We start from the raw sequence: 18,917 nt of genomic DNA on the forward strand, positions 1-18,917 counted from the left end.
CCTCGCTCTTCCCTTTGGAAGAGGTTGCACTCTGGGTGTCCAGAACACAATTAGTGGTACTCAGCTGACTTTGCAAAGAGGCTGGCTTTAAAGGAGCTTGACCAATTACAGTGCAGGGGTGCCAACCCCCCCTTTTTAAAATTGGAGATTGGTAAATCAGGGTTGTATTGTTTATACTTAGAAAGGCACTTTGGGTTTCTGTTAATGAGAGGTACTATGTTAATGAAAAAAAATTACTATTGTAGGTAGACCCTCTATTTCATTTTGAACCAAGCATTCAAATGGATTACAAACTTGCATTTCACTCTAGCCTAACTTATCATATTTGCATCTGTTGCAGGAAAATATGGATTAATAAATCTCAATCCTTCTGATAGCCCACCTCCGTGCCAATTAAAGATTTCTTTAGAACAGCTTGATTATGAAAATCACAAAGAAGGTTAAAAACTCTGGATGTTTGCTTTCAAAATATTTTCCATTTGTAATGCAGTTTCTTGCTGCATCCTAAACTAAATGTTATCTAGTTGGAATTCATGTTTCAAATTGCGGTTTGGGATGTTCCCCTAAATTCATTAAACATTCATATGGAAGGGTTGCTTTTACAGTCATTTAATGAGATGTGAAATAGATGCTCAAGTTAAGCAACATGATATTCAGAAAGCAACAGGGATTGCTGATAGTATGAAATGTAGAAACATTAGAATTCAGATTGTTCACATCCTTTATTTTTGTGTGTCCCTTCAGGAGAATATCCACAGCTAGGAACGGAAGGCTACCTAGCAATATGTGGAGTTGTATTGCCTGGGCAGATCCACATTGTAGGAGTCATGTGCCAGGCATGTGAGCTACAGAACATTTGGTATTAAATCTGTTGGGAGGGGGGCTCAAGTACCCTGTGATCCACATGTTCCAAAAGTTACCCCACTTTATACTTCTCAGTTTCTTAATGCTTAATGAAAATGTTCCGATAATGTCTCTGGAGAAGGGAGAATAAGTGTGGATTTGCAGCTGCAATACACTTGGAGAGCTCCATTTACCAGTAGATTACATGCATTTTTTCTTTATGCAAGTCTGCCCCTTTCCTCCCCCATAGACTAAACAGCATTGACGAATTCTGTAATTCTATCAAACAAATCAGCAATCTTGTTTGTTAGGGAAGAATTATTATTTATAAACTCCTGCTACTTATGGCTTTCGATTCTATTACCCCCCAGGTGTTTGTTGAGCTTTCTCCTCTTAACACTGCTTCCATTATTTTGTTAGGGATATAGTCTGGATTTATATGATAGTAATGGCCAGGATTACTCTAATTTTCTTGTTTGAACAGTGTTACTACATTTATTATTTCCTGTTTCGTTCCCATTTGTCTGTCACTTTTCAAAAATAACCTCCGACAATACAGTCAGCTAATTCCTGGGTGTCTTGAACCTGGATCAGTTTGTGTATCTATATATATTTTCCAAGTGTTGTAATATTTGACTTGTTATTTATCAATAGTTATTCTTATCTCCTTCAAGTCATTCAAACTTCTTTTGTGATTTTTTTTGTTAAAGGCATATTTAAAGAACTCAGTAGTGCCGTTATTATTGAGTCACCAGTGATTTAAATTCCATCCTACTGCTTGTCTAGTACTACTACGTCTCCCATGATATAGTTGTAAAATCACCTTATTCTGCCCCCCTCCCCTAACCCTTAACATTCACTCATAAAGGGCCAGATTGTGTCTGTTCTTAATGCAGCTACTTTGGGGAGCCCTCTCCACTTATGTGGCCACATTAGGGGTCCCTCGATTTTAAGGAGTACAGATGCTCACCTGCTATTCCACCCTTGCCCAGGCAAGTGACAGAGAGAGGTGGAGACATGCAAAGAGAATGCTCCACCTTTCTTATCCTCAGAAGAAAAAGCTTTTTGTTGTTTGTGTCTACATACCCTGCAAGACTTTTTATACTCAGAGATTTCCTTTAACTCTCACAATTTTGAATAGCCCTTTGTGAAGCAAACTGGCCAAATTCTTGCATTCACCTTGATCAGAGAAACTGTGGGTTGTCAACCTAATTAAAATGCCTTTTAGGAATTCCTGGCCTCTTTTAACACCTGTGGATTTTAAAACTTCCTGCTACTGCACCTTACTCAGTAGATCTCTTAATTCCCCATCACCTTCTTTCCTGATGTCCAGTACTCTTGTTTTGCTGCATTTTGTGGTCACATTCTTCACCATGCTTGGTTCAAGTGCTTGTGGTCACTGATTCCAAACCTTCCTATCATTCTCAATTCCTCACTATCAGGGATAAAAATGCCTTTTCTCAGTCTTGTCACTTTTTGCTGGAGTGTGTAATAAATTATTTATTGGACTATTCTGTAGAAATACAGAGTAATTTGTTGCACAGCAAGATAGTGACATTTAAAGCTCTTTCTTAATTTGTTGGGGGAAGGGAAACGAAATATGTTTTGGCCTATGAGATGATCAGACCCGTCAGAAAGTTCAACAGCAAATTTTCCACTTCCATTTAACCCCCTGAGTGTTTGGGACATACACTGTAGTTTTGGCAGAGCTGTCAAAATAGACACATCTGATTTAAACAAACTATCATGGGAATACTGGCAGTTAAATATTGACCACACTAGACCAGCAGTAATGAGAGAGATACTGTAAACGAGTTAGAAATTCCTGCTCTTATAGGGGGTAGTTCTAAATATGGGGCTATTCAAGGGGGTTCCTGAGAAGAAACTAGGTTTCTGACTTTGGAACATCCCATGGAAGCAGTTTGCACCAACCTATCTAGTTAAAGAAGTAAAATCATAGGGTCAACTGATGCTCTTTGACGTACACTGTAAGACTATGTCTACACTACAAGCTAGGGATGTGATTCCCCTGCTTATGTACCCTCACAGTAGCTTGACGAGAACTAGCGTAAGTATAAATAGTATTGTAGCCATCATAGCATGGGCAGCTGCTGTGCTGAGCATGTACCCACAGGTTTCAGATGGGTTTGTAGCTGGCTTCCCCCTGCCCTCCCTTTCCGGCATTGTTGCCCCACACGAGTAGATGGTTGCAAATTGTACTCCCTGTTTCTGCAAGTGGTGAAGCTGACCCTCATTTCACCGTCCTTTGAATGGTGTAGTCATAAAGCAGCTCCTTGCTTTTTGTGTAACCCCATAATAATAAAAATGCTCAGCAGTTGTATAGCACTTGCCATCCAGAGATCTCAAAGCACTTTACAAAGGCTGGTACCATTATCCTAGTCTTACAATTCGTGAAATCCAGGCACAGAGAGATTAAATGATTTGCTCAAAGTCACACAAGTGAGGTGGCAGAGCCATGAATAGAATTAAGATTTCCCGATTCCCAGGCCAGTATTCTGCATATTAGACCATGCTGTGTCCTCAGATTTTAATAGCATATCTAGGAAAGGGGTGGAATATTACTCATGAGAAGCTGAAAGGATGGGTAATTGCCTATAACAGTTTATTTTCACCATGAAACTGTGAGTAAATGAAAATTTGCACAAAGGTTTATTTTTAAACTCTACCATTATTCATTAATGTATTTAGCCACATGTATCAAAGGACTTTTCAGAAAACTGCTCAAACAAGAAGCAGAAATAGTCAACCAAGAGACAGTAAAAACCTAAAAATAAATAGCATAAATAAATCTTCAGCTGTGTTTTAAATCTACCCGAAGAGCCTGCCTCAAATAACTCTACCAAACTGGGCGACTAGCTTGATTATTCAGGTTTATTGAGCATCCACAACTCATTGCAGCCAGAGGAAGCTGTGGTTGCTCAGCACTTGTGAAAATCAGGTTATAAGTGTGTATAGGAATGGTATCTGGGAAATGGAAAGAGAAGGGACATGGAAAGTATGGTCAATCTTAAGGAGCAATAAATACAGCAGTGAGTATAAATATACATAAATATGTGACAAGGGACATGAATACAAACAAATTCCTACAGACAAGATGATATTAAAATTCTCAAGACAAAAAAAATGTAAACCTGATTCTTAGCTTCAAAGGCAACCATTGTAATTGCACAAAACTGTTTAGAGGCTTGTGAAAAGTGCTTATAAACTCTTATCTGACCCATCACAACTGGAGTCCTTGTGAGTTTTGCTCTTGACTTCAAGGAATGTGGAATCAGGCCACATGAGTCTTTTATTATTTTCTGGGTGAATTAGCATCATGATTATGGGCAAGCTGTAAATTTAATAATGAAGAAATAAATCTGTCAGCTGAAGAACACCAACAAAAAACCCCACTAACCTGCAGAGAGTGCCTGTTGAGGAATTTGCTAAATGGGCTGGTATTTTATCCAACCTTCTAGGGCACTTTGAAAGGATCGTGCTTCTCTTCATGTATGGGGAGAACAGATGAATTGTGCCATCTTCTGCCCCAATCCACAGCAGTTTTTCACACCAGTCCAGAGGGCAGGACTGAGCCCTAACTATCATTTATGGTTCACTTCAGACTCATGATCTTACAGGCCATTTGGACCTTCAATTTAATCTCATGTAAAATACAAGAAGGGACAGGAATAACTTTCTTGAATTAACACTTCATTCTTTTTGTAGATCAAATTGATTTATTCAGGTCAAAAATCAAAGGCAGTTTCCTTTTTGTATCTGGCAGAGAAACCATTAAAGTTTGAAACCTTTGGGAAAGCTGGCACCTTAAAAATCATACTTCTGTCTGAAAATGTTGTTACCAATGATAACAAAGCTCCCTACGACTGAAAGAGATAAGAACATAATACATTTACTCTAGTTTACCAGCATTTGTGCATTTGACAGCACTTTGCATATATTCAGTTTCATTGTCATATCTCCCCCAGCCTTAGTCATTTTACCTTGTTGTTTGTAGAAAGAACAGGAGTACTTGTGGCACCTTAGAGACTAACAAATTTTTTTGAGACTAAGCTTTCGTGGGCTACAGCCCACTTCATCAGAATGCATAGAATGGAACATATAGTAAGAAGATATATATATACACACAGAGAATTGAAAAGGTAGAGTAAGAGGCTAATTAATTAAGATGAGCTATTATCAGCAGGAGAATTTTCTCTTGCTGACAATGGCTCATCTTAATTAATTAGCCTCTTACTCCATCTCTTCATGTTCTCAGTATGTATATGTATTGACTTATCATATGTTCCAGTCTATGCATCCGATGAAGCGGGCTGTAGCCCACGAAAGCTTATGCTCAAATAAATTTGTTAGTCTCTAAAGTGCCACAAGTACTCCTGTTGTTTTTGCGGATTCAGACTAACATGTCTGCTACTCTGAAACCTGTTGTTTTGTGTGGATGTTTCACAGAGCAAGCAGGGAGAGGAAAAACGCAGGGGGAACATGTGTTTGTTTAGCCACAGAAAATGGCCAGGTGAATCAAGGGTGGATGTAATAACTAAAACTATATTTAACTCATTTTTTAAATTGACTAGATCTCAGGTTTCTGTCATCCATTTCTGATTTTGTTGAAGATGGTAGTATGTATGATTAAACCTAAGAAAGGGGATATTTTAGTTTTTATGTGCACTAAATGTTGGGCCTTTTCTATTAGGCTACAAAATAACTATGACAAAGAGATGCATTGTGACAGAAATTGTACCAGTTCTTCACCATGGACAGTTTATATTGAATCACTGTTACTCTTTTTACTATAATGGTTGTTTAATAATATCAGCTGTGACTTTCTAGCGGGCGTAAGTGATTTAGGCATCCTTGAGTTAACTTGTATCATGTCCTATCTTGCACAATATTTTGTTTATTGCAAAAGAAATGGAAATATTGGTGATATAGAGCAACCCAAATTTGGAAAACATAGAGCCAACCAGGCTAACTTTAGGTAATTGTCACGTAGCCTAAGAAAGCTGCCAACTGCACTACTTTTTAAAATCTACATGAAAAGGCAGATCCATTTCTCATATCTCTGGGATATTACCCAATGAACATTATGGATGAGCAAACTGGTTTGATAAAATAAGAATCAGACTGCACATTCATCCATCCCTGACATCATGCTGAAATGGAATTTATTTTGGGTTTTTAAATGTTCTGTTATTCATTTGTTAATATTTACATATCTCTGCACTTTCTGGTTCCACTTGGAGCCAGATCAGAGAAGCGCTCACTGTATATTCAAAGCAAGACCAAGTATTTAATTAGAAGAAAGTCTGTTCTTGTTTTATTTCCATTTCCAAATGTATAGACTCTAGAGGTTCCTATGAGGATCAGTACTCAAATAGAGAACACCATACCCATAGTACCACTGGAATGCCAATTGCTTTCAGACTGTAAATGTAGACCCCAGGTAGGCCTGCGTCACAAATTGCAAATCGGGATGTAGACTTTCCCCATGTAGACCCCAGGTAGGCCTGCGTCACAAATTGCAAATCGGGATGTAGACTTTCCCCAAAGGATGTTTGGATCCACCATTTCATATTTATTTCAATCCAAGTGTGTTTTTTTCTTTTGGGTTTGCTGGTTCCATCTGTTAATGAAAGGAGACACAGCCCTGCCAGGTCCTAAGGATCTTCTGAGATAGACCATCTTGCAGGGGCAATTCTAAAATCAGGCATGTGACTAAAGGATTCAATATTATAGCATTCCCTAATACTAAGGGTAGAGGTACCTGTATGATACTGCAATAACACTAAATACTTTCAAATGGTAAATGTCAATATTTTAACAGTGAGCACTGTATTTGTGCTTTCCAGTATGCACAGGTTATTTAATTCATTCTTTTTCTCCCAGTGACATTTTTACTTTAAAAAAACCGCCCATCCCCCTCCTTTTTCATTTCAGATATTGATAACATGCATAATGTATTCTGCTTTTAATGTATTAATTGCTTTTTATTCTCTGTACCACAGTATTCAAAGACAGACAGGCATCCTGGGCCTGTGATGGGAAAAGTTATGGAGTCTAGTTTTTCAGGCACTCAATCTTTCCCTGAAGCCTTGTCTCCTGACAGAGGAAGCCAGCCTATCAAGCAACATAGGTAAGGAAATGGCTCTCAGACCAGAAAATTGGCAGGCAGAGATGTCACTGGTTTAGTGATACATATACAAGATTATTGTTCTTTGTGATGGGGAGACACTCAAGACAGTATGTACTAACAGAGACCTGATCCAATCATTAAGCAGATGACCAAGCATTTCCTTAGCTTTAGAAATAAAAAGGCATTAAAGATGCTCACAGACTATATCTACCCTCTGTAAAGAGCCTAGAGGAACTATTAAGAGACACTATCAAAGCTGCAGACAGAGACTAGTGAATTAAACAATTGTATTCTGAGAAACCATTGAAAAACAAGATTCTTCCTCTCCTGCCCTATCTTAGTTCATGAAGTTAATGACTCATGCTCCCCTAGGCAGGCTCTGTTGCAAACTTTCAACATTTCTCAATGTTTCTTTAAACAAATAATACTCTAAATGAAAAATGATTGGTTTTGGTGTATATTCATGAGTAGTAACAGCCAGCAGTGCTTTCGAAGACTAACATTTTAAAGTTTGGATATATAATGCTTCCAAGAGTTGGGGTGTGTGGGAGGAGTCAATTTTTAACATCGAAAGCGATGTCATTTTAGATCAGTTCATCCACTGGTTCTGTGGATGAAGGGAAAGCAGTGGATGTATTGTTTCTTGACTTGAGCAAAGCTCTTGACACGGTCTCCCACAGTATTCTTGTCAGCAAGTTAAAGAAGTATGGGCTGGATGAATGCACTATAAGGCGGGTAGAAAGTTGGCTAGATTGTCGGGCTCACCGGGTAGTGATCAATGGCTCCATGTCTAGTTGGCAGCCGGTATCAAGTGCAGTGCCCCAAGGGTCGGTCCAAGGGCCGGTTTTGTTCAATATCTTCATAAATGATCTGGAGGATGGTGTGGATTGCACTCTCAGCAAATTTGCGGATGATACTAAACTGGGAGGAGTGGTAGATACGGTGGCAGGTAGGGATAGGATACAGAGGGACCTAGACAAATTGGAGGATTGGGCCAAAAGAAATCTGATGAGGTTCAACAAGGATAAATGCAGGGTCCTGCACTTAGGACGGAAGAATCCAATGCACCGCTACAGACTAGGGACCGAATGGCTAGGCAGCAGTTCTGCGGAAAAGGACCTAGGGGTGACAGTGGACGAGAAGCTGGATATGAGTCAACAGTGTGCCCTTGTTGCCAAGAAGGCCAATGGCATTTTGGGATGTATAAGTAGGGGCATAGCGAGCAGATCGAGGGACGTGATCGTTCCCCTCTATTTGACATTGGTGACGCCTCATCTGGAGTACTGTGTCCAGTTTTGGGCCCCACACTACAAGAAGGATGTGGATAAATTGGAGAGAGTCCAGCGAAGGGCAACAAAAATGATTAGGGGTCTGGAACACATGACATATGAGGAGAGGCTGAGGGAACTGGGATTGTTTAGTCTGCAGAAGAGAAGAATGAGGGGGGATTTGATAGCTGCTTTCAGCTACCTGAGAGGTGGTTCCAAAGAGGTGGTTCTAGACTATTCTCAGTGGTAGAAGAGGACAGGACAAGGAGTAATGGTCTCAAGTTGCAGTGGGGGAGGTTTAGGTTGGATATTAGGAAAAACTTTTTCACTAGGAGGGTGGTGAAACACTGGAATGCGTTACCTAGGGAGGTGGTAGAATCTCCTTCCTTAGAAGTTTTTAAGGTCTGGCTTGACAAAGCCCTGGCTGGGATGATTTAATTGGGGATTGGTCCTGCTTTGAGCAGGGGGTTTGACTAGATGACCTCCTGAGGTCCCTTCCAACTCTGTTATTCTATGATTCTATGATCAATTTTTTTTAATTTCTGGTTTTACATATGACAAGTGTGTATGATGGGTTGAGATATTAGGGGTCAAATTCATACCTGTGTAAACAGCTTTATTTAGCATCACTGAAGTTGTGGTGATAACCTCTTGCACAAAGAATATGGATGATTTGATAAGGGGAACAACTAAAGATCTCAAAAACAATGGCAGAGAAAAATGAGGTCACAATGATGTCCATCATGCAAGTCTAGGGAGAAAAATGTAATGATAATGAATACGGTCTATTCCTTAAGACAATTATACTTAATTAAGTCTTCCTTTGCCCTACTTTACTGTAACTGTTCTATTATTTGTTTGAATCCCAAAGGGACATTTCATTCTAGCCACTTAGATCAGCCACAGTTTCTCCTTTTTTATATTCTAATAGATTGGAAGGCTAAGAAAATCAATCAAAGTACAGTGTTCAGCCAATAAGGTACCATTGGGTACCATTACATTTGCCTTAGTTAAGCCTTTTAACTTGGCAAAAAATGCCAACTCTCATGTAAAATTCACTCCCTAGAGCCCCAATTTCACAAAGTGTTTATGCACATTCTCTAAGTGCTTTGCTGAATAGAGATGGACTACTAAATTTGGTGCCTAGAACATTTTCCATTAAAAGTTTTTAATATTTTAGTTAAATGGAAAAGATATGTTATAACCCTTTAAAAAGAAAATATTTCAAATGAAAGAAATGTCCATATTTATGATCTCTCTATGTATAAAATCATGTTATAAAGTTTCATCAGGAAATGTCTCCTGAATCTTAATTACATAACATATCATGAAATAATAAAAGCCCCACATATTTTAAACCTCCCAAAGATTACCCTAATATACAAATGCTGTTTAAAATAAAAATCTAATAAGAACTTCCAAACACATTCATTTTTCTTCTACAAGGAAGTCACTATATAAGCCACATTTAGTTAAACTCTTCTAGAGTAGAAGAATTCCTATAAATTTGACAATAGAGTATCCAATCCAATATTCTGCACTGCTAATGCTGCCTTCTTTGCTGAAAGAAAAACAGGATCAAGTGCCTTATTTATAGGGTGCCAGCAATAAATTATATTAATATTACTTGCGTCAAAGATGCGTTTGCACTGATTGATGAGCTTGCCTTGATTTATAAATAATTTCTTTCGTAATTTTATAATTTGCAATTTAATATATCAAGCCTTTGTTGTATAAAACATGCAATAGACTTCAAAATGTCAGTGATTTATAAGCCTATCATTGATTTATGCATCATGCAACTGCTTCATAAGTTACTCTGTGTCACTGGTTTACAAGTACTGCACCACTGATTGATTAGTCATCTGTCTTTTTTTTTTTTTTTTTTAGTTTGGGCCCTTCCTTTATAAGCCTTAGGTTACAGATTTCAAACTAGTTATAATTAACTTTTGTTTCTATATTGTACATATGACCAATTTAGGAAAGTAATTTGAATTATTAGTGCTAAATTTTGCCCTAAATATTACTTGTGTCAAGCAGTTGAGGTCCCTGGGCCAAACTGAGCAGTGACATAGAACTCAAGTTAGCAGATCACTTAAGCATATGATGAACTTTACATACCAGCTGCTGGTAGATGAAAGCCAAGATTTTAGTCCAGGAGATGCAGCCCAAGGGGAGATGGACCAAAGGTGAGTTTACCCCAACTATGTGCTCTTGGGACTTTAGGCTGCTCTGGTGTTGAAATGCCCCCCAGAGTAAATTAGAGCAGCCTAATTTACAGCAGCTTCTCTGGGCCTGCCTATGGGCTTCTCCACACTCTTCAACAGCAACTACTGTTGCTCAAGATCTAGTTTATATAGATGGAACAAATGACCACTTTGCAACTCATGAGTCTAGAGTCTGATCCACTTACTCTTGTTGAGCAGCAGCTTGCTCTGCAATTAATTCTACTGATTTCAATTCATTGATTTAATTGGAATTGACTGAAGAGTATACTACTGCTAAATGCAAATTAGGAAGTCAGAAATCCACCGTAAAGTAATTATATTTTCCTATGAAGATGGCAAAATAGTACCCTACTTTAATGTCTAAACTTGCCTGTGTTCTGGCATTTTTATTTATTTATTCTTATTAGAGCTGGAAAAAAATTCTGGAAAGAGTAAGCTCTTTGTAGGTTCAGTAAACATTTCATATATCTGACCAGCTGAAACTAGGACGGCAACGTCACTTATCTGATACCTTTAGCCTCTAGGGGGTTGTGCATGTGTGTAGTGTATGGGTCATGAGCCAAATCTTAGTTATCATATTCAAATAGCATATGAGTCCCAGGGCTAGACAGCTGGACCTCTTGGATATAGGTTGGGTGCTGTAAAGGAACTGCAGCGTATGCAAGAGGATGAGAAAAATGCATGGCCAGTTCTGGAAAAGTGGCCAGATTGCATTCCCTTTCCATCACTCATATTGAGAATCTGGCTCATGATGTTAGACATAACAGTTCAAGGAATAAATGCTAGGGGAAAACTTCATCACCCATGCTTGGATTAGACACAGTCCTGAAATTCTTCTGGTGCCCAGATACCACCTCTAGCACAGTGGCTCCTCAGCCTTTCCAGACTACTGTACCTCTTTCAGGAGTCTGATTTGGCTTGTGTACCCCCAAGTTTCACCTCACTTGAAAACTACTTGCTTACAAAATCAAACATAAAAATACAAAAGTGTAACAGGACCCTATGACTGAAATATTGCTTACTTTCTCATTTTTACCATATAATTATAAAATAAATCAATTGGAAAATAAATATTGTACTTACATTTCAGTGTACAGCATGTAGAGCAGTATAAACAAGTCATTGTCCATATGCAATTTTAGTTTGTACTGACTTCGCTAGTGCTTTTTATGTAGCCTGTTGTAAAACTAGGAAAATAGTTAGATGAATTGATGTACCTACCCCCTGGAAGACCTCTGCGTACCACCGGGGCTATACATACTCCTGATTGAGAACCTCTGCTCTAGCAAAAACACAGGAGGAAAAACTGTTCAGATGCTTAAAATTTACCTCACTACAAATATTGTAAAGAAAGAAAAGAAAGGAAAAAAACCCTGCTAAATACACATGAGCTTTTTGTTATAGTAATGTATCTGATTTTTCTATACCATGGCTCCTTGATATACTAAATGTCATTATAATCACACTGTTCTTTTCATAACATTCACAATTTTGTTCAGGTCCCAAGGATGCTGTTAATATTCTCTTAGTGGCAAATATTATAAAGAGTGTTGTTATTATTTGATTTTTGTGGCAAGCCCATTTCAATATATACAAAACCCAATCTGTCTCTGAATTAGAACTAGCAAGACATACAAATGCAAAACCAAGAGTTTTAAATTTTCATGTTTACCAACAGACTGGAATATGTTTTCAATGTGGGTCAAAGGGAAATCAGATCACAGCTCATATTATATTTACTTAATCTGCTGTATGCCTGGATGAAGATTTATCCAAGTCTCTTCTTTGGGGGAACCATTATAGCATAGACTAGTCTGGAGGCTGATTCACTCTGTGTCATCATTCATAAACAGTCTGACAAAGGTCTTGTTGTACAATATTACATCATCACACAATATTTATTCTGACAGTGTCAAGGTTCCTCCCCCACTCTGAACTCTAGGGTACAGATGTGGGGACCTGCATGAAAAACCTCCTAAGCTTATCTTTACCAGCTTAGGTCAAAACTTCCCCAAGGTACAAATATTACACCCGTTATCCTTGGACTGGCCGCTACCACCACCAAACTAATACTGGTTACTGGGGAAGAGCTGTTTGGACGCGTCCTTCCCCCCAAAATACTTCCCAAAACCTTGCACCCCACTTCCTGGACAAGGTTTGGTAAAAAGCCTCACCAATTTGCTTAGGTGACTACAGATCCAGACCCTTGGATCTTAAGAACAATGAACAATCCTCCCAACACTTGCACCCCCCCTTTCCTGGGAAATGTTGGATAAAAAGCCTCACCAATTTGCATAGGTGACCACAGACCCAAACCCTTGGTTCTGAGAACAATGAAAAAGCATTCAGTGTTTTACAAGAAGACTTTTAATAAAAAATAGAAGTAAATAGAAATAAAGAAATCCCCCCTGTAAAATCAGGATGGTAGATATCTTACAGGGTAATTAGATTCAAAAACATAGAGAACCCCTCTAGGCAAAACCTTAAGTTACAAAAAAGATACACAGACAGAAATAGTTATTCTATTCAGCACAATTCTTTTCTCAGCCATTTAAAGAAATCATAATCTAACACATACCTAGCTAGATTACTTACTAAAAGTTCTAAGACTCCGTTCCTGGTCTATCCCTGGCCAAGACGACTACAGACAGACACAGACCCTTTGTTTCTCTCCCTCCTCCCAGCTTTTGAAAGTATCTTGTCTCCTCATTGGTCATTTTGGTCAGGTGCCAGCGAGGTTACCTTTAGCTTCTTAACCCTTTACAGGTGAGAGGAGCTTTCCCCTGGCCAGGAGGGATTTCAAAGGGGTTTACCCTTCCCTTTATATTTATGACAGACAGACACTCATGTTAGTAGATATAGCAGATCCTTAATTATTAAAATACTGAAAACTGATCTGAAGTGCATCCCATTGATCAGAATAAATGTTAGCAGCAGATTGTCTAAATGTACTAAGGCTAAAAATTTGGCTGGCTCTTAAGATATATAATGTCTGGCAACTAACTGTCATTGGGGTGCTCCTGCTGTCAACAGGGCAAGAAACAGACATTTCAGTGTTAGACAGCAGAATATGTATGTTTTTGTCAGTACACAACATAGTATATACATTCTGTAGCAATACTACTGAGCTATCAACTATGTAAAATAAATAAATATGCATAGCACCATCCAGCAAATTATGTGAAAATATACAATTTTCGCAACTTGTCTTCTGAAAATAGACATATCAGGCTTACAACTGTGTGGGCTTCTCATTTTTGCAACTTTCGTGCAGTGCTATTTAAATCTTTACCTTTTTTTCCTAATTAACATTCCCTATCCCTTTAGTGGTATAGGAAATACTGTTTTTATATTGTAGGAATGCCAGTTACTTGCCAAACAGCAATTGTTAAAGTTTTATTTTGAACTGGTCAAAAGTGATAAGCAGTTTTTGCAAAAAAAAATATAAAATAATAATAATAATTTTCATTCTGATTGTTTTAAAATGAGCATTTTTTGTTTATTTGAAATTGTTCACAGAAGTTTTTAGAGAGAATTTTCAGGGTTTTGTTGTCTTGTCCCATTTGCTCCTCTCTCTGTTTTTTGTTTTTTCTCTTTCCCCACTTTCTTTTTTCTATTTTGTCATGGGGAAAGGGGAAAAAATGAAAACTGAAAAAACAAAAATATTTCTTTTTCAGGTTCAGGAATAAAAAACATGTTTTCAATAAAAGACCAATGTTCAGCGACCAAAAATTTACTTTTCTTTTTGCAAATTCCCAAACAAGAGCAAACAAAGGCTTCTAAATGCAGTGGGCTCCATTTCAGGCTTCTGTCTGTGCAGTTCTTCTTGCAGGTTTGGCACTAAAGAGTTTCACAAACCTCTTACAGGCAGTAACTCTGCACTGTCCTGCAGTACTCTCCTGTTGAGCTGCCGCTCTGGGTCTTACCCATGGAAGGCCAAAGAAACCAAGCAGAGAAGGCAGCCGTCATACCAAAGAGCATAAGTAACTGGTCTCTGACTTCATCAGGAGTGTTGGAGCAGAAGATTCATCCTTCTCTTACCTACCTCACTCAGAGCTACTACTCAGGGCATAGGGACTAGAGAAAGGGGGCTAGAAGGAAAAGAATAAAGGCTGGAAGTGGAGGGAAAAGTTGTTGGGGAAACTAGAGCAGGGGAAGGAAAATATGAGGTGGAGGAAAGGTGAGAGAAGACCAGCAGTATGCAAAGACAAGTAACGAGCACTGGTAGACCCAGGAAATGAAAATAGATCCTGTGGGTCAGAGAGAGAAAATGGGGGATCAGGAGAAAAGAAAAAGATATTGAGGCTAAGGGATGCAGGGGAGGCAAAAAGGAAATGGGGGCCAAGGAGAAGGACTGAGGGAAAGGGAAGCATGGCAATGATACTGTTAAAAACGGGAATGGGAAATGGGGCTGAGGAGACAGAAGAAAATGGCACAGAATATTAATAAGCTGAATAAACAATAGTCCAAAAAAGGGAAATGAAGTGAAGGAGAGCAAAGTATTACTGAGAGATGGAAGGCGAGAAAGAGGGGAGGAAAGAAATGAGGACAGTAAACCAGGACACCCTTCTCTTTACACACTCACACACATTTAAGAACAAAATGTTGTTTGTGCAGCTACATTTTGTTTGTGATGTGACAAAGAGAGTGAAGAGATGGGATTCCTGGGATGTACAGGGACAAAAGGAGGGACAGTCATGATCGTATATTAGGGGAATCAGAAGAACTAGAGCCAGATTGTGTGTCTGTACACCTAGTGTTTCCACTCAGGAAAAAAAAAATGCAGAGGGACACTTGTCTTGTTCCGTTAAACAGTGTCTGAATTCAATCCTGGAAGTGTATGAAGTATCCCTGTCTTCCAGATTTTCTATCAGTTTATAAAGCACTTTAGGATCCATTACACTGGTTGTGATTCTTTTCTGCACAGCTGTAATCAGGTGATCTGCTGAAAAAATCAGGATGGTGGAAGTTCTAATGCCTTCCTATGGATCTCTGCAGTCAGATTAATGTTGCTGCTTCTGAGCCAGTATATACCAGATGAATAGTTGGCAGTTTATGCCTGAATCGCTTTCAAGGTGCTTAACTGCCTATTGCAATAAAGTACCCTTTGATTTTTATCTCAAGTTTTCTCACTTAAATTGTGTCCCTCCTGCTAATGCTTTTCATGTTTCAGTAAACAAAGGTACTTCTCAATGTGCTCATCCATCATGAGATGTATAATCAGTTTTGTTTGGTAACAAACTAAAACAAAAAAGAGCAAGATGGTTCCCAGAATTATTATAAATTCAATGCAGTGCAATTTTCCACCTTACACACAAGTTTAACTCTTCTGGGAGCTGTGCATGTGTACTGACAAGGCAATATGCCACTTGCTGAGTAGGGTTTGGTTCTATTCAGTTGTTTAACCTGAAGAAAAATTCCACACAAAACAACTTGCAAATATGCATTGATAATTCATCATTAAGGTTAGAGAAGGTTGAACTATTTCTTCTAAGACATTCATTGATCAGGGCTGTATCTCTTTCTGACTTGTGAATTGTTCATAACCCAGGCATTATTTATATGGATTTGTTTATTAATCATAATTGACTAATAGTTTTTGTTTACTGACATATTAGGTGCATCTTTGAATATTTTGCAATCAGTCTTGTTATTGTTCACCTAAGTCCCCTTAGCATGTTTTCCCCCCTCTGATTGGATGATATAAACTTTATAAATAGGAACAGTGCCTAAAGAAATCTGACTGTCTTAGGGAGAAGAGCACTTTATAGGAGAAAGATAGCAGGAGACAGAGTCTTAGAAAAGTTTCCTGATGTATTTTGGACCAGATGGAATATTCTATCTAGCTACATACATTCAGTCCAGATATTAAAATAGTTTGATTCCCTCCTGTTTGAGGGAAAGACAAAAGACATATAGGTCTGATTTATTATTGGCTCTCTAGCAGATTTTACATTTAAATTTCTCTTGCCAAATTCTCACAAATCATTGTATGAATACGTAGGGTGGCCAGGTGAGCAATTTCTGTGCAAATGTGTTTGTGCACATACACATGTTTTTGTATATTCATAGTTGTCTGTGTTCACACAATAAAAGCTTCTCATGGCTATGTTAGGAGACTTACCATTAGCACTATTGACGAAAAAGAGTTTTGCCCTATAATTCAGTACAGTTTAAGCTTTATGGATGTGCAAAACGTATTATATTGTTTTTAGGACTGTTAACAAGTATTATATTGTTTTTAGAACTGTTAGCAAGTTGTCACTGAACTGTTGTCAGTACCTAAAGAAATCAAGTGATGTACACATAAGTCTGCAACTTCTAGCCTGACCTATAGCAACAATTGGGCAGCTAATGTAAATAATGTTCTGCAAATATTTGATGGAATTTGTTTATGAATTTGCTTTTTCCTGTGTTCATATTCATTTTTGTGTACATTCCATAAAGATTTGATCAATCAACTTTTACTGGCAAAAATGTTCTAGGAAACAAAATTTCACATGGTTAAATTTTCATATGTAGGTCTTCGTGTGGAAAATCCTGCATTCTCACCCAATCAGAGAAGAGAAAAAATACTATGCAACTTATGAGATCACTCACTACTAAGTGAGACAGCCCCCATTTCAAATATCTGAGATCAGTTTGGAGAATAAAATATTCCACAAAGAGCTAAAAAAAAAGAATAACAAATTTGTGGACAAAGTAATATGCTTGTGGATTTCCACAGGCAGTAAAAGTAGAGGTTTCAGTCCACTGTGTATTATCCAGTCAGCTACACCTTTTCAGACTCCCTCCTCAGAATCCAAGCACAGATTGTTGATTGTTTTGTGGTGTTGTAAGGTGAATAAATTTTCACAAAGGAGGAGGCTGAGATCATAAAACTCATTTCTCAGAGAATAAATTTCAAGAGCTAATCCCCAGTCTTTAGAATCAAAAGTATAGTACTTCAATCCACACAACACTCTTTTAAAAAAAATGTTTCTCTAGAGTTCTAAACAGCTGAGGAAAAATACATTTAAAGAGGTCATTGAAAACCCCTTACTATCACAACATGTTATTGATTTTTCGAATTAAAAAGTTAAAACTGTGGCAGAGTCTGGGATGCAGAACAATATAAGATGTTTGTGAAGAACGGGGACAGAGTTCTTGAAGAGAAAATAAGACAGATGACTTTAGGAGGCAACATCTGTTTTATTTTAGGGAGAAAAAGTTGATTTGATAGTAGAGCATATGGGGAGTCTGTCCAAGATACTTAGTCCAGGTGGGGGCTGCTTAGGAAGGAAGTGTGGCCCTAGCAACAAATAAAGATCACATTGTGTACAGAATGAAGCCCACTTTTAATGCAAGTACTGTGAAAGGAAGAACAAACACATCAGCAGTTGACTGGATTGCAAAAGAGACTGGGTTTATGCATGTAATCAAAGGTAATCCTTCTTACAAATATATGCACACACAAAAACTATATTAAAGTATAAGCACACAAGAATAGCCATACCGGGTCAGACCAATGATCCATCTAGCCCAGTATTCGGTCTTCCAACCGTGACCGATGCCAGATACTTGAGAGGGAATGAACTGCCCTGTTATCTAGTCCCAGCTTCTGACTGTCAGAGGATTAGGGACACCTGGAACATGGGACTGTGTTTCTGACTGTCTTGGCTAATAGCCATTGATGGACCTATTCTCCATGAATTTATGTAATTCTTTTTCAAAACCAGTTATAATTTTGGCCTTCACAATATTCCCTGACAATAAGGTTCCACAGGTTGACTGTGCATTGTGTGAAGTAGTACTTCCTTCTGTTTGTTTTAAACCTGCTGCCTATTAATTTCATTGGGTGTCCCCTGCTTCTTCCTGTGATGCCCTTCCCCCCGCCCATGGGTGCAAGCTGGAACTGGGGTACCACTGAGCCCTCTGTCTCAGAAGACTGGGATCCCTCTAACACTGTTTTGCCTTGACAAGCTGCAGACTGCTCCTGGTCCTGCACTCACACAAATCTTTATGGAGGCAGGGACACACCCAGCTGCAGTCACATGAAGGCTCCTCCACAGCCTAGGACCCAGAGCGTACTGTCTTGCCATGGTAAAAAGCCTGATCAATATAAGTTTATTACTGAGTCCGCTCATCCCTCAAAGTGGAGAAGACAGTGCACCAGTTTTTGTTCCTGAGCAGATTCCCCAAGGAATTCTAACAAAACACACTACAGAAAGAGAGATTTTAAGTGATTATAAGTAGTGAGCCTACAGATCAAAGCAGATTACCTAAGAAATAAACAAAAACACAATCTGTGCTTTAGAAACTAGATAGGATTTGAATCAAGCAGTGCCTCAGCCTGTTAGCTAGTATAAGCAGGTTACTGCTTTTGCATACACAGGCAGGAATTCTTCTGTCTTGCCTGGTACCCCCCTTCTCCCAGTTCAGTCTTTG

The 18,917-nt window shown here is 38.5% G+C and overlaps 1 protein-coding gene across 2 annotated transcripts in view; it reads left to right on the top strand.

Moving 5' to 3' along the window:
- Window positions 1–18,917, top strand: part of NRG3 (neuregulin 3) — a 910,532-nt gene that overhangs the window by 874,585 nt on the left and 17,030 nt on the right. For both annotated transcript variants that reach the window (XM_084635085.1, XM_084635086.1), the window contains exon 7: window positions 6,867–6,994. In XM_084635085.1, the coding sequence (XP_084491211.1) occupies window positions 6,867–6,994 (128 nt within the window). The remainder of the gene's footprint in view (window positions 1–6,866; window positions 6,995–18,917) is intronic.

The sequence above is a fragment of the Lepidochelys olivacea genome, assembly GCF_965140295.1.
Source record: "Lepidochelys olivacea isolate rLepOli2 genome assembly, chromosome: 7".
NCBI classification, from domain to species: domain Eukaryota; kingdom Metazoa; phylum Chordata; order Testudines; family Cheloniidae; genus Lepidochelys; species Lepidochelys olivacea.